This window comes from Bombina bombina, chromosome 7, assembly GCF_027579735.1.
Source record: "Bombina bombina isolate aBomBom1 chromosome 7, aBomBom1.pri, whole genome shotgun sequence".
NCBI classification, from domain to species: Eukaryota; Metazoa; Chordata; class Amphibia; order Anura; family Bombinatoridae; genus Bombina; species Bombina bombina.
Genome location: NC_069505.1, coordinates 148695442 through 148721177, shown reverse-complemented (window position 1 = coordinate 148721177; position 25736 = coordinate 148695442). Strand labels below are relative to the sequence as shown.

The 25736-nt window shown below is 35.3% G+C and overlaps 1 protein-coding gene across 1 annotated transcript in view; it reads left to right on the top strand.

Moving 5' to 3' along the window:
• The window catches only part of SVIP (small VCP interacting protein), a 24856-nt gene extending 11967 nt beyond the window's left edge, over positions 1-12889 (top strand). The window contains exons 2-4 of the mRNA XM_053720383.1: positions 1227-1277; positions 4153-4269; positions 10679-12889. Of these exons, the coding sequence (XP_053576358.1) occupies positions 1227-1277; positions 4153-4269; positions 10679-10693 (183 nt within the window). The 3' untranslated portion in view covers positions 10694-12889. The remainder of the gene's footprint in view (positions 1-1226; positions 1278-4152; positions 4270-10678) is intronic.
• Positions 12890-25736: the final 12847 nt, after the last annotated feature.

The window sequence follows — 25736 nt, the reverse complement described above, 5'->3', positions numbered from 1 at the left end:
TGGATTTGATGGATGATTATTTTTTTATATATAAATACATTTGACAAGATGTTGCATACTACAGTGAGACCTCTGGATGGGGTGGAAGAGTGAGACACACTATTCATATGTTTTATACCTAGTGATTTCTCTCATTAAAGGGACTGTCTACTAGTACTACATAATTTTTATTCTTTAAAAAGATAGTTACTCCATTTATTACCCATTCCCCAGTTTTGCATAACCAGTATTGTTATATTAATATACTTTTTACCTCTGTGATTACCGTGTATCTAAGCCTCTGCAAACTGCTGACTTATTTCAGTTCTTTTGACAGACTTGCATTTTAGCCAATCAATGCTGACTCATAAATAACTCCACGGGAGTGAGCACATTGTTATCTATATGGCACGCATGAGCTAGTTCTGTCTAGCTGTGAAAAACAGTCAAAATGCACTGAGATAAGAGGCAGCCTTCAAGGGCTTACAAATATAAGCATACCTGCATTTAGCTTTCAACAAAGAATACCAAGAGAACAAAGCAAATTTGATGATACAAGTAAATTGGAAAGTTGTTTTAAAATTGCATGCCCTATCTGAATCATGATGGTTTACTTTAGACTAGACTGTTCCTTTTGATATCTGATAAATTTTGCCCTATAATGTTTTCTGTAGATAGACATATGAATTCAGTTTCAGAAAGATGTTTGAAAAAAAAATTTATAATAAGTTTTGCATATTAATTACATTAATTAAAAAATGATAAACTGGCAGCCCCTTTAAAAAAAAGCACAACAAATTAATGCAACAAAAAAATGTAGTTGATTCATTTGTGAGATTAAAACTATTACTCCAAAGGCATGAAATGCTTACAAATTTAAAATTTATACTATTCATTAACAATTTAGCAATGCACCTGTTAGTTGATTGATTCCTTAATAAGTATGTAAACTTCCTATATGTTCTTGACAACCTTGCCCCCCCAAAAAAAATCTTTTTTATGCTGCTTCTAGCTTGTAGCACTTGCACCAGCTGCTTCGCTGTTGCACTGAAGACCTTGCCTATAGGAAATAGTAGACAAGCAAATTCCGGATCACTCCCTTAACCCATATCAGATAAAACAAAGTAATCTTTTTTTTTTTTTTGTAACCATTTTTTGACTGCAAATGTCTAATAACCACTTATTACTTTTCAACCTTGTTTGATATTTAAGTTTGCTGAAGATTCTAATGTTTTTTTATTTTTCAGGAACTGAGAAGAAGACAACTAGCAGATGCCGCCGAAAAGAGGCAGATGGAAGTATGTTTGAATCTTTTTTTTATTTAAAAAAACCAAAACTCAGCAGGATGATATTTAATTTTGCTTTCTAGTGAAAGAGGCATATTACTATTGTTTTAAACTACAACAGTATATGTTAAAACAGAAGTTTTTGAAAAATGTACTTTGCTTAAGATAACTTTTTTTATCACAGGTGGCAGTGGTGGTATTTATTATGCTCTGTGGTTTTTAAAATTATATATTAGCTTGTAGAGATCATATTTTACCAAAACATTGTTCTATTTCAGGTGGGTTGTTTTTTGTTTTTTTTTTCTGTTTGTTTTTTCTGTGTCTGTTTTGTGTTACTACATTTTGAGACAATGGGTTGTTTTGGTTTGAGAGAGCTCAAAACACAGAAAAGCTCATATTTCAAAAGAAAAGGGACAGTAAACAGATTATTTGCACTGCATCTTAATCATTGAAGTGCTTAGAATATAATCATCCCTGTCATTTTGTTGAAAAAAAGTAAATATAAATAAAACATTTTAGACATTTTTTTTTTTTTAAAGTTATAACTCGGATGGTACAGCCAATCAAATGCCATACTGCTTGCCCTATTGAAAGAAAGTACAGTGCCCTCTCTATGTTATGTCACACACAGTGCCGTATTTAGGTTTTGTGCTGCCCTAGACACTGAAAATTCTGCATGAAATTTCAAAATACAAAATGTTTGTAAAAGTGTCTCTGGGGTATTCTTGTTCAGAAATAGCAGACATACATGGCTTTGCCATTGATTTTTTGTAATTAGAAGGATGCTAATTGCAGCTGCGTAACACACTTCTGATATTCCTGGCAGTGGAAAGGGTTAATCAGGTAGCTTGTAAGTGTAGCTGTAGTGTAGAGATTACCCTCCTACCTGACACCTCCTACCCCATGATCCCTACCTGATTCCTTCCAAACAGCTTTCTTCCCTCCCTCAAACCCCAGTGATCCTCACCATCTTAGGTACTAGCTGACAGTCTGCCCATATGAAGTCTTAGGGCATTTTTTTTTAATATTTAATTTATTTTTCTGCCGTGTATGATCCCCCCTTACCCTCCACCCTCCCAAACAGCTCTCTGACTCTCACACTCTAACTAGTGTCTGCCATCTTATGTACTGGCAGTTTTCTGCCAGTAGACAGTTTTTATATATTTTTAACTGATTTTTTTTATTTATTATTAATAAAATAAAAAATAAAAATCTGTAGTTTAAACAACTTTCCAATTTACTTCTATTACTTAGATTGCTTCATTCTCTTAGTATCCTTTGCTGAAGAAACAGCAATGCAGATGTGTGGGCTAATAACATCAAGCATATATGTGCAACCACCAATCAGCAGCTCCTGAGCCTACCTAGGTATATATTTAAACAAAGGATATTAATTGAACAAAACAAATTAGATAATAGAAGTAAATTGGAAAGTTGTTTAACATTGCATGCTTTTTCTAAATCATGAAAGATGGGTTTCATGTCCCTTTTTTGTTGGACTATTAAACCCTGCAATTTTATCACTGTTGATCCTACAACTCTGTATTTAACCTTGCAAAGTGGCACAGTTATTTCTTGCACTGGTGACTGGGACTACAGTTCTCTGTGGCCCCCAACTGGTATTTTAACTGTATGTTTTACCACTTTGCAGGGGTTAAACACATACTGTTGCAGGGTTGATAGTGAAAACATTAACAAAATAATTATATATTAGAGCATGTTATTTTTGTTTTTAAAACTGTGTATCTCACTGTCTCATGACATTTAAACTGATAAGCTAAACCTAGAGCAAAAGCAATGTACTAATCTTTATGACATTTAGAATGTAGATTTTTTTTTCAAATAAGTGCTTTTTTATGATGGTAAAAAAAGTCTTCTATTTTGTTTTACTTTAGTATGCTCAATAGAAGCAAACAATTAAAAAAATTAAAAATATAAGTGAAGTCATGCTCAGTAGCCATTTGGCAGAAGAATGTTATGGAACTGTAGCCCTAGATAATGGTCTAATGACGATGTAATTGGGAAGGCAGTGAGCACCGCACAGCCATTAAAAAACACTTCACAAGCTATGCAAACACTACACACACCACTACACAAACATTTCACAAACACTACACACACCACTACACAAACATTTCACAAACACTACACACACCACTACACAAACATTTCACAAACACTACACACACCACTACACAAACATTTCACAAACACTACACACACCACTACACAAACATTTCACAAACACTACACACACCACTACACAAACATTTCACAAACACTACACACACCACTACACAAACATTTCACAAACACTACACACACCACTACACAAACATTTCACAAACACTACACACACCACTACACAAACATTTCACAAACACTACACACACCACTACACAAACATTTCACAAACACTACACACACCACTACACAAACATTTCACAACTACTACAAACCTGCACACACACACATTAAATAATATACACACACACACCACTTCACTTACACAATGCAATACACACTACACACACATACATTTTACAATAAAAAGACAACAGCAAAAACTTCCAAATAAAAAATTAAAAGCATAATTTAGAAATATACTATAATGCAATTTTTTCTTTATTGGTAGACATTACATCATAATTGTTATGCATTTCTAACATTTTATTTGAACTTCAACTCTGGCATTAAAATATGTTTTTATGCCATTAAATTTATTAAAAGCTTTGGATAACTGATTATTTATTGAAGTTGGGCATCATTGTAGAATCTGTGAAACAGAGTTTATTTAACATGGTTATTTCTTCTATGCTACCTTTTTGTCTCACAGTTTTTACAGCTATTCTGGAAAAAAAATCAGACTTACATTTTTCTTTTAAAGGCATCTGCTCGGGGAGTGAAAAATCCACAGTCAGTAGAACAAAAGAAAAAGAGAATGGAGGAAATTGATAAAACAACCTCTGATTCTATTCCTGCTGGAGGTGGTGGAGGACTTAGGGTAGGTGAAAAATAGTAACATAAAAGTGCTAAATTCCAATTGAAAGTGTAGAAGAGAACAGCAGACTTGCCTCCTTTCTACTCTATTACAGTTTACAGTGCAGAACTGTATTCAGCTGGTGTGAGTTTTGGCTTCCTTTTGTATGGGGCGCAAAGGTCAGAGGTGACTTTATTATACAGGCATTAATTAAGAAATCGCCCAAATGATGAGGATGCAAATAAAATCTAACCTTTAATCGTGCAGATAAAACATGTAGAAAAGTAAGCCATATGACTCAGCAACACAATACTAACACTCCAACGCGTTTTACACCACCTTGGCACTTCGTCAGGGATAGGAAAACACAGATCTACTCCCACTTAAATACCAAACCAACTCATTAATTTTGTTGTCAAGATACACAACAGGTCAACAATAGATAGTAATGAATACAAATGTGTATAAATACTAATGACGTTTGATGCTGTGTTGTATTTATATATAATATAAGATTAGGACATGTATATAATTTCATTGGTATAAAATAAAGTATTACTAGTATTAGAAAAATATGCCAAGACTAAACAGTGCCTTAAACCAAACCTACGTAATAATGAATAAATTATAAACTATAGGAGTAAATATGCATAAAACCAGAACAAATAATTAGATAGAAATAGATATGGGCTATTTTCTTATCTGACCTGACTCCCCTGTTATAGCCACTGTTTTTGATTCACATTTTGTGCTCTTCACACTTGTTCAATGACAAACAAAGCGTTTTTCTGGTTTATTAAGGTTTGCTCTTTGGTTATATTGCCCTGTTGTAGATGCAACAAAGAAAAAAAAATACTTTAAAGGGATACTAAACTCAAATTGTTTATTTAATGATTCAGATAGAGCATGCAATTTTAAGCAACTTTCTAATTTACTACTATTATCAATGTGTCTTCATTCTCTTGCTATCTTTATTTGAAAAGCAGGAATCTAAGCTTCGGGCTTACCCATTTTTGGTTCAACACTTGGGTAGTGTTTGCTGATTGGTGGCTAAATGTAGCCACCAATCAGCAAGCGCTACCCAAGGTGCTGAACCAAAAATGGGCTGTCTCCTAATCTTAGATTCCCGCTTTGTAAAATAAAGATAGCAAGAGAACGAAGAAAAATTGATTATTGGAGTAAATTAGAAAGTTGCTTAAAATTGAATGCTCTCACCGAATCATGAAAGAACAAAATTGGGTTCAGAATCCCTTTACATTTGAACCATATGGTGAGATGTTGGCCAGAGGTCCAACTGTTTAATAGTATTACAGACACAAGATTGGCAACAACAATCTAGTGGATAAAATGTTGCACACAGAGATTTTGAGTATAATGCAATCTCACCTCCCATGACATTCCATGCAAGAATGTTTTCATTGATAGTTTCAGTGGCAATGTGAGTCTGATGACATTGTGGCACTTAGAGTTCAGGTTAGAATTAACCCTCTGTTTGCCAAAGTGAACTGCACTTCAACCATTTATGTTATAAGGTTCTATCAGTGGTTTGTTAGCTGGGCCATGGCTACACAGGCAAAGTTACTGCAGCCATATTGTGCCCATGATTAGATTGCCATTTCATCACAATTCGCATCCATTTCTTTGCACACACTCAAAAGTGCTTTCAGTAAATTTGTCCCAACTTGTGTGATACCTTGTATTGTGCACGTGATCAGTTGAGCACGTAGTGATAGTTCACGTGCACACAGATTCCAATATCACTTTGTTTTTGTTCTCCAGTGGGTATCTGAAGTATGATGTCACCAGCATAAGATAGGAAGGCATCTCTACAAGAAAATGTATTTTGTAAAAATGATTCTATTCAATTCTGAAATAAATTATTGTGCATTTTAAATTTAATTTTAATCTCCTGTTGAGCTTCAAAATTTTGTTCTGAGAAAATAGTTTAACAACATTTCCCTACTTAGGCGCATGCTTATATTTTAGCACTATATGTATAACATTGTTACAAATACCTCTGCCATATAGTGCTTTTTACTTGTGAACTCTTCTGAGACTACCTAGATATGCTGTCATCGAAAGAAGCTAAGTTTTAACAAAGGGGGGAAGTTTCTCTCTCTTTTTTAATGCACACTATATCTTTAATTTTCACTTTAATGCTCTTTTAACCCTAACCATAGCCCTTATCCTAAAGCAATCTCAACAAGTAGGTAGTTTACTGCTCTAACTTAATCCCTTGGCAGAGCAGTGCTATAGAACCAAAGGAATTGAAGTACAATGAACAATAGCTAATTATAATGTGTGTTGGGATATAATAATGTAAAGGTGGGTTTGTCTATAAATTGTGTGTGTGCAGATGTTTATCTTCCCAAAAATTGGTATGCACATGTGACTTCTAGAATTTTCCATTGCATATTACATTTCCGCAGTTTCCAATTTCAACACTAGATGGCACTACATACTTAGTTATGTACAAATAATGTTGAATATATTAAATCATCTGAGATACTAAAGGGACAGTACACATTAGTTTTTTAAAACACATTTTATTTATAATGCCCAGTATAGTCTATTAGTTGCTACTTTACTGCTCCTACACTCCCTTTTTAGGTATCTTACCCCCCCCCCCCCCCCCAAAGTTGTGATCTAACCCTCCAAACTGGCTGCCCAACAGTATAAGCAATATTTTCCCTGTAGTGGGCAGTGTGGTTAATCAGAAGCGTGTTAGTCTCGCCTATAACTTTAACCAGGATGCACTTCAGATGCTACCTTGAGTGTCTGTCTATCACTACCTAGCCCTCTTTCTGTAGCTATCTAGCTAACTTGTATATGTATTGTGTTTGTAAAAAGTGATAGGATTAACAAGGTCTGGCTACTTGATAAAACATACAATATTAGTAAAAGCAAAACTCATGCGCACACACACACACACAATATTGTATACATACAGAAAACAATTTAACCAATAGGTCCAGAATGAAGGGAAGCATTGATGGAAATACAATCCACACATTTCTTAATCAGCAACAGATAAAATCACTAGACATAGACCTTACAACCAAGGTTAGGTCAGAAGACTGTCTTACTCTTTTCAGCTACCAGATTGCTTTAAAGGGGCAGTCTACACCTTAGTCATCTTAAAGTCTTACCTTAGATTAAGCTGCAAATAGCCTCCTGTACCTTTTCTATATCATGCAGCCATAACAGTAAAAAAGTTATCTTTTGCTGAAGGATGACATCATAATCTGGGCTGCATATGGCTTCCAATCACAAAAGGCTCACTAGTTGGATTCAACAGACTGCCAATGCTATTCAGCAGAGTGCATAGATGCAGCCCAGATCATGATGTCATCAGTCGAGCTTGGCAGCCATTTCAAACTAGAGAGAGAAACAATATTCTTTTTAAAATATTTTTTTACTGTTCCTGCTGCATGATATAGAAATTGGTGCAGGAGACTATTTGCAGCTTAATCTAAGGTAAGATTTTAATATGACTACGGTGTAGACTGTCCCTTTAATCACAGACCTGAGTTTCCCCAAACCTGCCCATATAGATAGAAAAAAAGAGCTACCAGGTAAATTAAACAGTTTACACTCTATTAACCCTTCCTGGACTGTCACTACCATGATTAAGAACCATCAATACATACATTTGTAATCATATACTGTATAAGAGGGTAAATAATAACCTGTATAGTCATTAGACTACTGACTAGAAAAAAGGGTAAGGGGAAATGGGGGGCAAACACAAGTAATCTAATAAATATTGTGTCAAGCTCTGATGAACTCTAATAAAATAAGAGGCTAAGGCAGACCAGTGTATAGCAGGGGTGGACAACTATCAACCTTCCAGATGTTATGGACTACATCTCCCATGAAGCTTTGCCAGCATTATGCCTAAAAGAGCATTATGGGAGATGTAGTCCATAACATCTGGAGGGTCGATAATTGCCCACCCCTGGTGTATAGTTTTCTTGAATCTGAACACGCACCTCCCATTTGATTTGTATAATATATTGTTTATTACAACATGTGCACCCAACCAAATAAATTGCAAAATCTATTCTGTAATAGTATATTAATAAAAGGCATACAGATATTAAGTGACTGTATATTGAAACCATACAACATTAGTACAAATCAAAGCTCCTGCACACACACAATATCTTATACATACAGAAAACAATTTATAAAAAATGGGAAAATGGGTCTGTGAATTAAAACATGAAGGGGAGATAATTAATATTTGCCAGTTCCCTTAACAACGGTAGGTAATAAACCCAAATATATTCTCAGTCACCAGTTGTGAACTGCTGGTGCAATGCCGCCCCCTGCAGATTAGCGGCCAATCGGCCGCTAGAAAGGGGTGTCAATCAACCCGATCGTTTTGGATTGGGTTGATTTCTTGTGAGTTCTGTCCGCCTCCTCAGAGCAGGCGGACAGGTTATGGGCAGCGTTCTTTAGACCGCTGCTTCATAACTGGTGTTTCTGACGCTCGCCAGAAACACGGCCCGTTCGGAGCTTGATAAATGGGCCCCAATAACTAGTTCTCATTACCAGCTCATATGCTGCATGAGTCTAAAAATGTATATTTACCATTGTTTGATTGAACAAGATGTTACATGTAACAGATCCACCTGCTGAAAATATTCTCCTGTTATAATTGAGACTATAGTGGTAAAAAGAAGCAACGTTACATTAAAGGGACACTAAACCCACATTTTTTTCTTTCATGATTCAGATAGAGCATGCAATTTTAAGCAACTTTCTAATTTAATTCTATTATCAATTTTTCTTTGTTCTCTTGCTATCTTTATTTAAAAAGCAGGAATGTAAAACTTAGGAGCTGGGCTATTTTTGTTGAGAACCTGGGTCATGCTTGCTTTTTGGTTTGCTAAATGTAGCCACCAACAAGCAAGCACTATCCAGGGTGCTGATCCTTAAATGGGCTGGCTCCCAAGCTTCACATTCCTGCTTTTTAAATAAAGATAGCAAGAGAACAGAGAAAAATGAATAATAAGAGTAAATTTGAAAGTTACTTAAAATTGCATGCTCTATCTGAATCATGAAAGAAAAAGTTGGGTTGAGTGTCCCTTTAACCTGAGCTAGGATTAGTATAATGATCTACGGTATTGTCTTACTGCTAATATTATTTAAAATTATTAGAGCAGTATTCTACAAATAAACATATAATTCCCGTTTCAGTAACATCGTTGCTAATAGCATGAACATTTATATTTAATGTCAAATATAACTCCCTCTTGCAACATTAAAATAACTGTCAGAATCTCATTAATCTCTCGAACCCTCCACTGATATATTGCGCTGTGTTCATTGTTTTTTTAAAGGGTTCGGCATGAGTTGCTGCATCTGAGGGTATTTATGTCCATGTTGTCTATGCCTTTCACTATGATGTGTACAATATGTGTCATATCTCAGCATCCTAACATCTATCTTATAATCTTATTGGGTCTACCTACAAACTCCCAGCCGCTAGAGACTCTATCAAGTAGGTTTTAGTTGCCCAACAAAAAAGGCAAATGTTTCTTAATGATATTGCACACCAAACATGGTAACAAATATCAGTTTATCTTTATGTTGTCAACGGTGTGCACGTCGTGAGCACTATGGGCTAGATTACAAGAGGGGCAAATTTGCCCATTTGCTGGGCGTGAAGTGATAAATAACCAGCCATTACAAGTGGCTGGTTATTGCTACCGTAAGCTTGCAGAAGCAATTAGTGACTGTGTTCCAAAAATTAACCAGAGGTCAGACTTCTGGTTAATTTTTTTAATAGTGCCCAAAATGTCCCCCCCCCCCAAATAAAAAAGTAAGGTTTCCCAGTTTTTGGGGGCTAAAGTCGGAGGCTGTGGGGTGTTAGAAAAAAAAAACAGCACTGAAAAGTACCTTTTAAATTGTGGTCTATGGGAACTGTGTGTTCCCTGTAAATATATATGTATATGCTTTATATTATATTTATTTATGTGTGTATACAAATATTAACACATAATTGTATATGTATATAATCATATACATATATAATTGTGTGTGTGTGTGTGTATATATATATAATTTGCTGCACGAGTTCGCTGCACTAGTTCTCATGCCGAATATAGCTGCTGGCAAAATCAGATCCTTGTGTGCTCTACTTTCGCACTGATATATCCGGCGCCAAAACGAATGCCATTGCCTGCAGCTATAGTCGGCATTCGTTTGCTCATGCCTTTTGCAAACACTGTTGCCATATAGGGCTAAATACACAGGTATGCTTTCACAGAAAGGAACTAACTCTCAACAAAGGATATCAAGAGGAAGAGGTAATTTTTGATATTAGAAGCAAATTGAAAATGTTTCTTCTTATGCCTCGTTAATAATTTAGCTGACAGATCATCTCTCATCTGAATAATTTTAAAATCATGTTTTGTTTCACCAGTGGCAAGTTGGCTAACGAAGTTGGAATTCTGAAGAGTAGAAAAAACAGATGATATTGAAGGAAGTTCTCCATTATTCAACTTTTGCCGTTGTTTGTGCCGCCATCGGGCAGACGGTATATACAAGTGGCTATAAAGCTGTTCTTGCTCTCGGATTCCTGCATTCTAATGCTTTGTAATTTAAATGCAGCACTTGGAATACCCTAGAGGGTCCTTTCTTACTGAATTTTCACCTAATACTAAGGAGTTAATAGGACATGAAAGCAATTTGTAAACCTATATTTTTAGATGATGCATTTATGATTTTGGAAATTGAATCTGCCAGGTACATTTTTGGCATAAATACACTACATAGTAAATAGTATTGAACATATCTATATAATAAAAATGTCATTCCCCCCATGTTGTTTAAACCATATGTGTTTAGGAATTGCTTTTAATGTCCTTTAACACCATTCCTTATCACGTGTTCTGCAAGGGAAATCAAACCCAAACATTTTCTTTTGTGATTCAGACAAAATATACATTTTGAAAGAAGTTCCAATTTGCTTTGTTTCTATTGTTTTATTTGTTGAAGAGATACATAGGTAGGTGTCTGGAGTACTACATGCTGTCATCTAGTGCTTTTGCATATGTATAAAATTCTTGCAAAACTGCTGTCATATAGTGTTCCAGACACATGCATTCCACTGAGCTAAAGTCCCTGTTTTTCAACAATGATTCAGAATCATAATTGATGATTCAGGTGGAACATGCAATTTTAAGCAACTTTCTAATTTACTCCTATTATTTTTTCGTTCTCTTGGTATCTTTATTTAAAAAAGCAAGAATGTAAGCTTAGGAGACGGCCCATTTTTGGTTCAGCATGTGGGTAGCACTTTCTGATTGGTGTCTAAATGAAGCAATCAATCAGCAAGTTCTACCCAGGTGCTTAGCCAAAAATGTGTCGGCTCCTAAGCTTACATTCTTTTTTTTTTTAAATAAAAAAGTACCTACAGAACAAAAAAATATTAATAGGAGTAAATTAGAAAGTTGCTTAAAATTGCATGCTCTATCTGAATCATGAAAGAAAAAATTTGGGTTTATATCCCTTTAAGCAATGACTGTTCTAAGTTTACTGTATCTATTTTGTATCATGTGTTGTATGAAATGATTGTATGTGATCACTGGAGTTTACAAGCATTTATGGAAAACATTTTTTTTTTCTCCCAAAATCTTCTAGTGCCTTTCTGTGCTCATTGGGTATGCGCTATTATCCAATTAAGATACTGCTATTTGTAATAATTGTATGTGCAAAATGTTACTATGTTGCTTTTTTTCAAGGTGATTAAGATATAATGGGGAAAATGAAAGATGAAGAAAATATGGTTTAAAAATTACAGTCCAATATGTATGAAAAACTAGGAACACAATTTAAAGGGCTGTTATAATGATAAAATTGCATGCTCTAAATCTATAGATCATGTAATTTTGTCACTAGCAATGCTATGTGTTTAATCCCTGCAAAGTGGTTAAAGACATAGTTTAAAGTGCCTCTTGGGAGCTGCAGAGCACTGCTGGTCCAAAGTGGAAACTGCCTCTGATTCAATCAGCAAATCTAGTTGAGCATGTCATTTTATCACTGTAATAGCTCTTTACATAATATTGTTTTAAAACCACAATTTTATTGTTACCGTGGCTATAGCTGTTAACTTGCATTTCAAGAATTATTATTATTATTATTTATTATTATCGGTTATTTGTAGAGCGCAAACAGATTCCGCAGCGCTAAATGCTTTATAATTTTGGTCATAAACCAAAGTCTACTAAGACCATTTTCTGGTTTCATCAGGGGAGTGTCAGAGAAATAATAAAAAGGGACACTATATTTTTTTAATTAGCAAACCTATATTAAAGGAATATGAAGGAGCAATAAAAAATGCTTGAGCATTTCATTGTTGCTGTATTGCTTGAACAACAAAAGGATTGGACTCATAGCTAATGTCAGCTCTAGATCAGCAATGCAATATTAGCATAACACAGACGCTGCCAAACGCCTGCCTTGTTCGGCTAAAGATCTGCAGTGAATTGCCATTCTGGAGCTGTCTTTAACTATGTGCTTAAACTCTTTGCTGGGGTTAAACACATGGTTCTGTTTACAATGTTCTTTAGCACACTAGAGCATTTTGTTAATGTTCCTTTATGTCCCTTTAATAAAGATTACAATTAAGATACCTCTTTGGCACATTTATTTTTTTAATTTAATCTATTTAAATGTTTGTGTTTGCTTTAATCTCATTTTGTGAGGAATAGCAAAGTTAGAAACTTAATTTTTTTTTTTTTCTCTTCAATATAAATCATTAAGGATTAAATGTATTTATGGTACAAACCTCCCCATCTTTAGTAGCAGCATGCAAAGTCTTCAAAGAACAGAAGTCGGCTTGCATACCTTAGTATGCTCATAACACACCGTGTATATCATTGGTTGGTGTGTATATCTTTAAATCAGTACACAGTAGTGTTGCCACTTTTCTTAGCAAATAACACTGGATATATTAATTACCATACTGTCCCATAAGTAATTATACAGCATAACTCGAAGGTAAAGCTGATGAGACTGATTTTTAATATCAGCCATGTACTGACACCTGACTACATGTGAACCGTATACCTACATCAGCTTTCTGCTGTCTAGCCTCTGACCTTCATGTCCTGGTTGCAGTCTGCTGGTCTTATTTCATCATATAAAGCGTCATTATTCTGAAACACATTACTGACCCTTTTTTGTCTAGGGAGGGAAGAGGAGAAGATTGTTGGGCCTGGTAACCTCACTGTATAGCAGCCAGGCAAAAAAATGAACAGTCTCTTAGTGCCCTGACTTTATCTGGAGACAGAGGGAACTATTTGTCCTGAACTTTCTATAAACATGCACATGCACTTAAATACTTTTGTGCCAATAAAATACCATCCAGGTGGAACCATAATATACTGTACACATATGCTTTTGTAGGTGCATCACAGAAGAACACTGGATGTGCCGCTGCCTATGGCATGTTTTTAACCCCTTGCAGAGATTAAATACATAGTGCTCAGAGGACTTCATTAACAATAAACACACTCTAACAAAGTCATAGGGCAGTTTGTTTAGCATGTCCCTTTCCAACAAAACACTACATTACAGAAAGCATTCCCTAGGTTCAACATATAAACTAAAATGGGTATTTGCGCCTCCTAAACAGTGGTGGTAGCTATGATTCTATAGATGCACTGCTACATAATGTGTTTGGCAGCCTTAAAGGAAAAGAGACACAATTTTCATTAGTGTTAATAACCTTATGGTTGCAGTGATGTGCGGTGACTTCAGAGGCTGGTGAGGCAGTGTCTAGGAATTGGATACGCCTTCATTCTTTAGATATCCTTTGTTGAAAAGCATATCTAAATATGCTCAATAGCTAATGAGCATATTTAGATATTATTTTTCAACAAAGGATATCAAAAGAATGAAGGAAATCAGATATCCTTTGTTGAAATTCATATCTAAATATACTCAATAGCTTCTAAGCATATTTAGATATGCTTTTCAACAAAGGATATCAAAAGAATGAAGAAAATCAGATATCCTTTGTTGAAATTCATATCTAAATATGCTCAGTAGCTACAGAGCATATTTAGATATGCTTTTCAAAGGATATAAAAAGAATGAAGAAAACCAGATATCCTTTGTTGAAAAGCATATCTACTTTACTTTGAAAACCCAGAACATACATACATAATGTATGTCCCCTTAAGGATATCAGTTCTTTTATAATCAAGACTAAACAATATGCAGATTTAATAGTTTATTGCAGGGCCATGCTGAATTCTTTTGTAGGACAATATGAAAAGGATAGGAATTGATTGTAAAATGTGAATATTATATGTATGTACAATGTATTATGCAGTATTTTTACTGTTGTTCTGCACCTACATGTCTTGTCTGAAAGACAGGCCTGCAATAGGAATTTAACACATTAGCTACCAGGATATTTAGAAACAATGCATTGTTGCCCTCTTTAAATAGTAAAAGGAAATATTAAACATAGTTTGCCATATTAAAGGGATATACTAGTGCAAAAATGAAATGCTCTAGAATGTTTTATTATTAAACTAATACTTGCCTTGAAACAGAGGACTTGGTGAGGTTAAACACATAGTTAGGGGCCAGCAATAGTGCAGGAATCAATGATGCCTTATAAAATTTTATTTATGTTCTGGTATGGTTCTGTAATTACAAATATATTGCCAAACATTGTTGAAACGGGCCTTGTTTGTTGTAAGATGAGAAAAGATGCGGATTTTGATACAAACGCTTCCAATCAATACTTCAGCATCCTGGTTAGGTTTTGCAATAATTTAGACCGAGATAGATTCCTGAAGTTTGTAAACTATTTCCCTCGGTTATTACCCGCCTGTGCAGCTGAGCAAGGAGATAACCACATTCATTTCCTCTTATCTGTAATGATGTAATACATCCCAGCGCTGGGTCGAGATGATTGGGGAATTATGGGATTGTGAGAACTGCAGAGATGACAAAACAATACAACAGCCTCCTGTCTCTTGTACCGTGAACTGCATTCCTCCAACACGGCAAGATATGAAAATAAGCACTAATTCGGCATTGGAATTAAGTTAGCAGTTTTTAGTCCACCAGCTGTTTCTATCAATAAAATACAACTTGTATAAACAGCATCATCAACACAAAGCACGTAGCTTTCTGGACGCCAGTCTGTTAATTTCTGCTGTTTTACAATTAAGTGTAATGACTTAATTAACCAGTTATTTTTAGATCATACAGTAGAAGAAAGACTGATTGCACAGCATTCAGGGTAGAGACCTCTAACAGTGTCTATGCGCCAATGCATATCAGCAAGTGCTCAATTTGTCCACTTCAGTGAATATTACAACAAATAAAGAGCTTACCTTCTGCAGAAGCTGTGAACCTGAGTACTTTGCAGCTATGGATTTAATTTCACCTCCAAATGCAGAGGCCCAGAGCTTTACCCTGCAAAACACGAGAAATAGAAGGAAATATAATACACCAGCATCATTCTGCTGCAACGACTGTGGAATAAAGCAGCTGAAGATTTTGTTATTTTTTTTTAACAGCTCAGTTACCAAAAACTAACAGCACAGCAAAAGGACCAACAGTGAAGCTATTTGCAAGTAAAACCCAAATATAAAGATAGCACCTCTGGACAAGGTAAGGCCTCTGTTTTTATAAATACAGTGAATTTTTATACCCTTTATTTTTGTAGCACAGCATTATTATTATTTTTGCCATTTCCAGTGCTGCTTTAACTGTTTACTTTAGTACTACATACCCTACAATAATATCTGAGCGGATTGTGTTGTCATTTTGTGTTACTAATTTCCAAATAGAAATTACAACACAACTAAACTGATGTCTGCAAAGGCAGAAAGCGTTGTATGGAATATAGGATAGCGCAGGTAAATGACACCACAACACTGCGTTGACTGCCTGCATACACCTGACCTGTCACCCTCACCACCTCAGAGTCCTGAGTCCTGACCAGCCACTAGAGCAGTCAACAGTCAAGCAAGCTAGCAATTTCACTGCTGCATTGAGCTCAGTCAGCCCTCAGCTCACGGTGAGCTGAGGGCTGACTGAGCTCAATGCAGCAGTGAAATTGCTAGCTTGCTTGACTGTTGACTGCTCTAGCTGCTCACCTACCTGGCTAGTAGCTACGCTCCGGCTGGGCTCCTAGTCCTCCTGACGACGTCCAACTCCGGCTGACACCTGACTGTCACGACTGACTCCTGCTCCACGACTCCACATCCGAACACAGTCCACTGAGCTCCGACTCCTCCTGACCCGACCGTCACCGACTCACTCCACACAACTGGGCTGGCCTAGGTCACGACTCACGCTGAGAGGGAGAACTGAAGCAGCACGTCCAACGTCTTCAATCTCCAATCTCTGCTCTGACGCCCGTGACACTGCACACATCAACACCTGACCACCAATGCGGCTGCGCAACAATTTCCCGCCCGGCAACTCAGCCTAGAGACTCAGACATACTGATGCCTGATTGGCTGAGCGGCCGGGCAGGCAGGGCTCAGGGCTCCCGAGGCTAGCCTCCGGTGGGAACAGTTATGGGCTGCAATAGAGACTGCTGCATTAGTTATTATTCACCACTGGGTGGCAGTCTCTAAAGCAGCCCATAACATAACAGACTATTACATTCATATTGCGCAATGGAAGGACAGCTGGCCTCTACCTTTCTTGCGCAATATGAATGTAGTAAACTTAATTACGGTTTTTGTTAAAAAACAATAAAATTGCAATAACAAGCATAATTTGGTGGAGGGGTGGGGGGGTAGGGGGGGTCACCTTTTCATATGTGAAAAAAAAATTAAGAAAAAAAAAAGCGTTTTTTTTTTTTGTTTTTTTTTTATATTAAAAAATAGATGTAATTCCCACATTGGCCAGGGGAGGCGCTGCCTCACCTGCCTCTAATGAATGCACGTCACTGTATGGTTGGATAAAATATTTAACCCCATTTACAGTGTTGTATACTATAGAAAATATATATTTAAAAAATGTAAGGAAACTGAATAGTTCACATAGCCATAAACATTGATTAGTCTCAGTATATTTATTCAATTTAAGATCATTCACATTTATTTTGATAAACAATAAGAGTGAAATCTGCTGCTCCCCTCTGCTGCACTGCACAATGGAACATTCCACAGACAGCCACACATTAGTACCAGCAAATGGTAAATGAAATTAGTTTTAGATCTGATCTCCACCCTCATGTGCTAAACCGTGCCTGATAGAAACGCCTGTAAATTGTAATTTGCTGCCATTTTCTATAATGTATTGTAAACTCTAATGTAACTCTCAATGTACACATTATATTTAGGGAATGGATCAGAATGGTAACATAAGTTTTATCCTGCCCTCAGGGAGGTCACATGCAAACACAAAATACTCATAGGTATAGGGATCATTGTCACCTCTGCATATTATAATAATCACATATGTTCTGCCAATTTAAACCCATGTGAGCTCTGTATTTTACATTTGTGAGAGAGATTGATATGTGATTAATTGGTTTAGATCAGAAGTATTGTAAGCAACTCATCCTTTAGGCTAAGGCCCCTTATAAAAATGTATAGTCTGTGAAACCTAGTTCAATACATGTTGTCAACTGTAAAATGGGAAGCTTTATACAGAAAAAACACAAGAGGGCGATCTTACTCTTTAGTACAACATTTAGAGACTTGAAATGGGAATTTGCCATTTTTTTGAGGATTATTTCCTTCCTTTACATGTACTGAACCTCTGTAAATCTCTCTAATTAGAATCTGTCGGTAGTTAAATGTCTTAACCTATATTTCCATTAGTGTGGCCAGTACCAACTGACTTAAAGGGACACTTAACCCAATTTTTTTTTTCAGATAGAGCATGCAATTTTAAGCAACTTTCTAATTTACTCCTATTATTATTTTTTCTTTGTTCTCTTGCTATCTTTATTTGAAAAAGAAGGCATCTAAGCTTTTTTTTATTGGTTCAGAACTCTGGACAGCGCTTTTTTATTGGTGGATGAATTTATCCACCAATCAGCAAGAACAACCCAGGTTGTTCACCAAAAATGGGCCGACATCTAAACTTAAATTCTTGCATTTCAAATAAAGATACCAAGAGAATAAAGAAAATTTGACAATAGGAGTAAATTAGAAAGTTGCTTAAAAATGCATGCTCTATCTGAATCACGAAAGAAAAAAAATTTGGGTTCAGTGTCCCATTAATACATACGGCCAGTACTCTAACACAAGCCAATACCAACTCCCTTAAAGGAACAGAAAGGTCAAAATTGGGTGCACTTCAGTTTTAAATAGAAGCATTTTTGCAATATACTTCCATTGGCAAAAATACTTCTAGTAAAAGTTTATTCTTTTTTTTTTTTGCCCCCAGAGGCATACGCACATATTCTGTGAGGGCCGTGCAGCAGTATTCAACCTCAGAGAATTGTCAGCTGGCAGGGTTTGTGTTGTGTCTCTGAAAACATAATTTGTGTCATACAAGCCATAGCTGACTCTCTGAGAAGGTGCAGTGTTTGAATACAGGGCCTTACTGCATATGCGCATATGCTGCTGAAAAACAGTAGTAACTTTACTAGGAGCATTTTTGCTAATGAAAGTATGGTGCAAAAATGTTTCTATTTAAAATTGAATTGCACCCAGGCATATTTTCTTTTTGGCCGTTGTATCCCTTTAATGCCTATTGCCAGTAATGTTAACACAAGCCAATAATACTGCCAATGTTGTGAAAGCTTATGCTTAATTGACCTTTATAGTTCCACATTCTCATTTGCACATAACATTAATAACTTCTTAAAGTCATATCTTTTTGTCCTAAAACATTCTAATTGACTTTATGTTTTTGAGCAGACAATAGTCTACCCTGTTCCATTCACACAAAATATTCCCTTCAATAACTTTTTCTAATTGGCCGGGCAAATAATTTCATTTTTCCACGCTAAGGATAGTGGAGATTTGTGCTGTATATTAAAACATTATTTTTTTTACTTAAAAAAAATTGGATATTTTGATTTTGCATGCAAAAACACATTTTCTTAAAGTTGAATGCAGTATACAAAGTGTTTTTATGTTGTTGTGTTATTTTATTTTCTATAATTGTATTGCTTTTTAGTGACTTCCTATTAATGGGGACATTGTTGTTTATTGCTGATGCTTAAACATTATCCACTGGAAATTGATTTTATAATATGCTGTTGATGCCAATAAAGAATTATTGAAATAAAAACAGTCTTAGTGAGATTTACTCGCTTAAAGGATCTTAAACGTGGTACTATAAAAGTGTTTCTCATGCCAACATCCAAGTAGTAATATATTTGATCACTACCTCCAATTTGCACGCATTGTAATATTTTGGTAGTTAAAAGCACTCAATTTAATTTTTACATATTAAAATAAAACATGGCAATGGGTAATAGTTTAAAAAATATGTGATTGTATGTTTACAATTCATTTATATACCACTTGCTGTGTCACACAGTGAAATGTTTTATTGGTGGTCTTGGTTCAAGCCCATGATTACAGATTTAATATTTGATGTCCTATAGACCTGGTGCTGGTATTTCCTCTGGAATATTATGGTTGACATGATGTCATAGGAGGAATATCATTGTAATGACGATGCCTCTGGCATAATGCAGCTGCGTTAATGCCACATGCAATATTGTTAGCCCCTTGATTGCCAGGGAGAACTTTATTATTATTGAAGAATCACAAAAGAGGGGGAAACAATGTATATATCATCATTTCAAAAAAAGACAGGGGAAGCAGCACTCTTTTAGAAAAAACAGCTCAAAAAATAAATAAGTAAACCAGTTTATTACATTCCAAATCACAAAAGTTACCTAGAGCGCAGAAGAGAAAAGAAACGCAATCTTAGTGCAGTATATATGTAAAAACATTTCCCTTTATTTCAATACAAGATTGCACTCACAGACTCCAACCTCAAACATGTGAGGTATGTGAACAACGAATAGCTAGATTCTACACAGCTTGAGGTGTCCCTCTCTTCTGTTTTTTTCAGCTGTTTGTGCTGTTTCCACCCTCTCTCCCCAACAGGGTACACCATCTTGGAAGGTGCCGATCCGGATCCTAGTACTGATATAAACAGTCTCTTACTACCGCAGCAACAGCGTGTTTGCCAAAGGGCCCGCTCCCAGACACACTAGTCTAGCACGGTAGGTATGGACACACAGCGTTACGAATGTGGGCATGGCCTGATGCATTTCGCAGGGCTCCTCCCTGCTTCGTCAGAGGCTCTGCCCACCAGCTGTCCGTGTGCGGTTTTTAAGGGCTCCATAGTATCATCTCTCTTATGGCTCATGCATAGAAGATCAGCCTGGCGTATTTGTATGTTACATTTGCCTTTGTACTCCTAGTGGATCATATCTTTTCTCATATATTTCAAAGCTACAGCTGTCACATATTTCATATTTCATATAATACAAAGAAATATTTAAAAAAACTAATACAGTTGAAACAATAATTTTTCAAGTTAAACCACACACACTTTAAAACATATAATAAATTCACCATCATTCTCAAATGTTATTTCTAAATTATTACTACATCAAAACTTAATAATGTGAAAATTAATTTAGATAAAACCTATTAGCAACAGTATTTATATGCAAAGTTAATTTAAAAAAAAACCTGACTATAAAAAAATACAGTAAAAATACAATATAAATACATTAAAACCACACTGAAAAAAATACTGCACAAGAACTTTAACAATACATAAGGTTTGCTAATTTTCAGACAGAAAAAATATTTTTATACATATGTAGGACTAAGATATATCCTTATATTTTGACCTTAAAACCATTGGGCACATAAACAAAAAAAACACACTCACACACACCAGAACACACTCATATGCTCACACTAACAAAAGAGAACACACCCACACATGCTTGACACTCAAAGAACACTCTCACACATACTCACACACACCCACCCATAATCCCATACACCCTTACTTTTACCTAAATGCATATGTGTGCATACATTTTACTTCTAGCCTTCCTTCATATTTCCCTTAGTTCCCCCTCCATCAATGTGGAAAAAACAGGTATATAATTCCCTTTTGAATTAGTTTGGTAGAAAGTAGATCTCTTCCTAAAATTTGTATGATCTATGGGTATATCCTCTGCCTCCATCTCTAAGGATTCAAGGATATATACTGTATTTGACAAATTATTTTCTATTTCCCCACTGCTCCTACTCACTACTTGTGATATAGTATCTATAGACTTATCCATATTGTAGGTCGGGGTATCCTCCATGTTTATTGATTCCCCTCCATTTTTAATAATCTGAAAAAGTCTTGCTAAAGTTAATTTTCTCACAAGTTTATTTAAAGCAATATATAATTCAAATTCATTTGGACCATTTGCGGGTGCATATGACAAACCCTTCTTTAATAAGGACAATTCATCTGGTGTTAGTGATTTAGTGGATATATTAAATATTTTCTGTTCATGAGATTCTAATAATGTTTTTCTTTTCCTTTTTTCCTTTTTGGCTCTATATGCCACTCCTCCTCTACATCCTCGCTTTCGCTTTCTAAGTTTCTTTTTGGATTTCTGTTCATCCCTTGGGTGCTGTACCCTAAAAAACGTTCCTCTACAATGTCTTTATTACTTGGAAAATATTCCCCTATTTTACATTGTCTCTCATTGTTAGTTCTAATATCTCTGTTTTATCTCTCATCACCTCTCTCTCTATGTGAATTCCAATTTTTGGGAGCTGCTCCTGATCTCTCATCTCATTCTTGACCATTCCCCCTATAACTCCTTGTTCCTATACTGGAATTATGTCTACCCCATGTGTTTTGAATATTATTTCCAAAATCAGAGTGAGTGTTTCTCTCCTTATTCATAGCATGATGTTGGCTTTTCTTTTTATCTGGGTACACCTTACTCTTGTTTTTATTCTCAAAGGCATTCCCTTTGCTATTATGATAATATTAATTAGGGGTTCTCATATTATCTCTTGTGTTATCCTTAATAACATTATTTTCGTTACTCTTATTATTGTTGTTGTGACTGTTTTTACTACCATTAGTGTTATTTTTAACCTTTTGGTTTATTCCTTGGCTGTCCATTCACATAATATCTACCGTTATCTTGATGACTCTCTATTGTTTGTTCCATTTCTTCCTCAGTATAAATTATATATTTGTCTTTGTCCTTGTCTAATCTTTCCCTCTTATCCTATTGTTTTTTGCAAAATTAAGTTTTTTTCTTTTTTAACAAGATTACTTCTTTTTCAAACTTCTCTAATGTGATCCTATTCCTCTTGTCAAGTTCCCTATATAAAACATTTTCCTTATGATTATTCAGGAGTTTTTCTATGCTTGATATTTCTTTAGATAATGTATTCACTTTCTTCTCTCTATAGTGAATCAGTATAGCCATTAATTTATTTGAGCACTCCCCCAAAGCTTCCTCCCATTCAGTAGTTAGCTCAACCTCATCTAGTAAAAAAAAAATGTATATTGGGCGCACGAAACACCCTTTGAATACTCGTTTAGGGGAGCATCTAAGAAATATTAAGCAAGGTGTAATGAACCATGAGAAACATGATCAAAATGAGGAGGGGACAGATTGCTGGAACTAAGACGTCGTGAGACTTATTGGATCCATAGATTAGGAATAATTGAACCAAAGGGAATGAATAGGGACATTGATCTTGCGGAATTCATTGAATGAGCTGGAGAAATGAAATATAACGTAAAAATAGATGAACTCATCTGGATTAGGTTTAATGAGGATTGTTATGTAGTATAAACCTCCCCCGCCCCATAATACTCAATAGTTGTGGTACCTTTTGATATAATCACTATCACTATAATATGTTTGACACCCTTTTGGCGCATGCACATGGATGGGGACTCATTTATGAACACATATGCATGTAGGTAAAAGTGAGGGTGTATGGGAATATGGGTGGGTGTGTGTGAGTATGTGTGAGAGTGTTCTTTGAGTGTCAAGCATGTGTGGGTGTGTTCTCTTTTGTTAGTGTGAGCATATGAGTGTGTTCTGGTGTGTGTGAGTGTGTTTTTTTGTTTTTTGTTTATGTGGGTCAAAATATAAGGGTATATGCTTAGTCCTACATATGTATAAAAATAATTGTTCTGTCTGAAAATTAGCAAACCTTATGTATTGTTAAAGTTCTTGTGCAGTATTTTTTTCAGTGTGGTTTTAATGTATTTATATTGTATTTTTACTGTATTTTTTTATAGTCAGGTTTTTTATTAAATGAACTTTGCATATAAATACTGTTGCTAATAGGTTTTATCTAAATTAATTTTCACATTATTAAGTTTTGTTGTAGTAATAATTTAGAAATAACATTTGAGAATGATGATGAATTTATTATATGTTTTTAAAGTGTGTGTGGTTTAACTTGATAAATTAGTGTTTCAACTGTATTAGTTTTTTTTTTTTTTTTTTTTACATATTTCTTTGTATTATATGCAATATGAAATATGTGACAGCTGTAGCTGTGAAATGTATGAGAGAAGATATGATCCACTAGGAGTACAAAGGCAAATGTAACATACAAATACACTAGGCTGATCTTCTATACATGAGCCATAAGAGAGATGATACTATGGAGCCTTTAAAAACCGCACACGGACAGTTGGTAGGCAGAGCCTCTGAGGAAGCAGGGAGGAGCCCTGCAAAACGCGTCAGGCCACGCCCACGTTCATGATGCTGTGTGTACCATGTTTGAGGTTGGAGTCTGTGAGTGCAATCTTGTATTGAAATAAAGGGAAACGTTTTTACATACATACTGCACTTAGATTGTGTTTCTTTTCTCTTCTGCGCTCTAGGTAACTTTTGTAATTTGGAATGTGATATTGATAGACACTACACCGGTGCTTTTAAAGGAGCAGCAGACCCAATTGGGAAAAGGAAAGGACTGGGTTTCTCGAAGGAAAAGCAAAGGACTGTGTATAAAATCCAATGATAAGGTTTTTTATATGTATGTCTTTTTAATTATATATAATTTTAGATGTGCATCTTACACTGCATTTTTTATATTGTATTGCATTGTATTTAACTAATTATCATATATTAATTACATGAATTGTGATTAATATTTTATATATATATATATATATATATATATATATATATATATATATATAGGAAACACGTTGAGTGTATGGTGCAAGGATAGTACCCCAATCCCCTTCCAGTTGACATCACCTTTAGAGTTAGGTGAGTAGTGCTCTATACAGCTTGAAGTTTAAAATCAGTTTATTAGTATCAAAAAAGGTAATAATTCAATATAGAATTCCACTATATTCCTCAAAAAAATGCAAACCATCACATCTCTGATAGATTAGCATTGTGCATAAAACACATTCCTAGATGAATATATAGAAAAACATATGTATAAAACTCTGACGGGTCAAAGTAAGCATAAGACGCCAGTGTAGCTGCATATAAAAAAGATATTGGGTTGCATAAGATGGTTATCTTACCAACTATACCCTTGCTGCACACAGAACCTCCATGAAATACATAAGGAGGTATGGCCTGGGCAGGTTAAGGTTAACAAATAGGAGTACAAAGTCAAATGTAACATACAAATACACTAGGCTGATCTTCTATACATGAGCCATAAGAGAGATGATACTATGGAGCCCTTAAAAACCGCACACGGACAGTTGGTAGGCAGAGCTTCTGAGGAAGCAGGGAGGAGCCCTGCAAAACGCGTCAGGCCACGCCCACGTTCATGATGCTGTGTGTACCATGTTTGAGGTTGGAGTCTGTGAGTGCAATCTTGTATTGAAATAAAGGGAAACATTTTTACATACATACTGCACTTAGATTGTGTTTCTTTTCTCTTCTGTGCTCTAGGTAACTTTTGTAATTTGGAATGTGATATTGATAGGCACTACACCGGTGCTTTTAAAGGAGCAGCAGACCCAATTGGGAAAATAAAAGGACTGGGTTTCTCGAAGGAAAAGCAAAGGACTGTGTATAAAATCCAATGATAAGGTTTTTTTATATGTATGTCTTTTTAATTATATATAATTTTAGATGTGCATCTTACACTGCATTTTTTATATTGTATTGCATTGTATTTAACTAATTATCATATATTAATTACATGAACTGTGATTAATATTTTTTTTATATATATATATATATATATATATATATATATATATATATATATATATATATACAGGTGGCCCTCGGTTTACAACGGTTCAATTTGCACCGTTGCAGTGCATTGATTAAAATAGCCAGTAGGTGGAGCTGTCCGCTTGTGTTGCAGCAAAGATATGCAAGCCAAGCAAGCTGAAATTAATCAGTTTAACCAGACCTGAGCTATCTAGCATCTTGCAAAGGAACAAAATCTTCCTGTCTATAAATCAGTACATATTGGAATGCATAGAAAGAACTGTTTCAGAAAAATGCAAGTCAGGTCTGTGTTGTGTGATTATTTTAT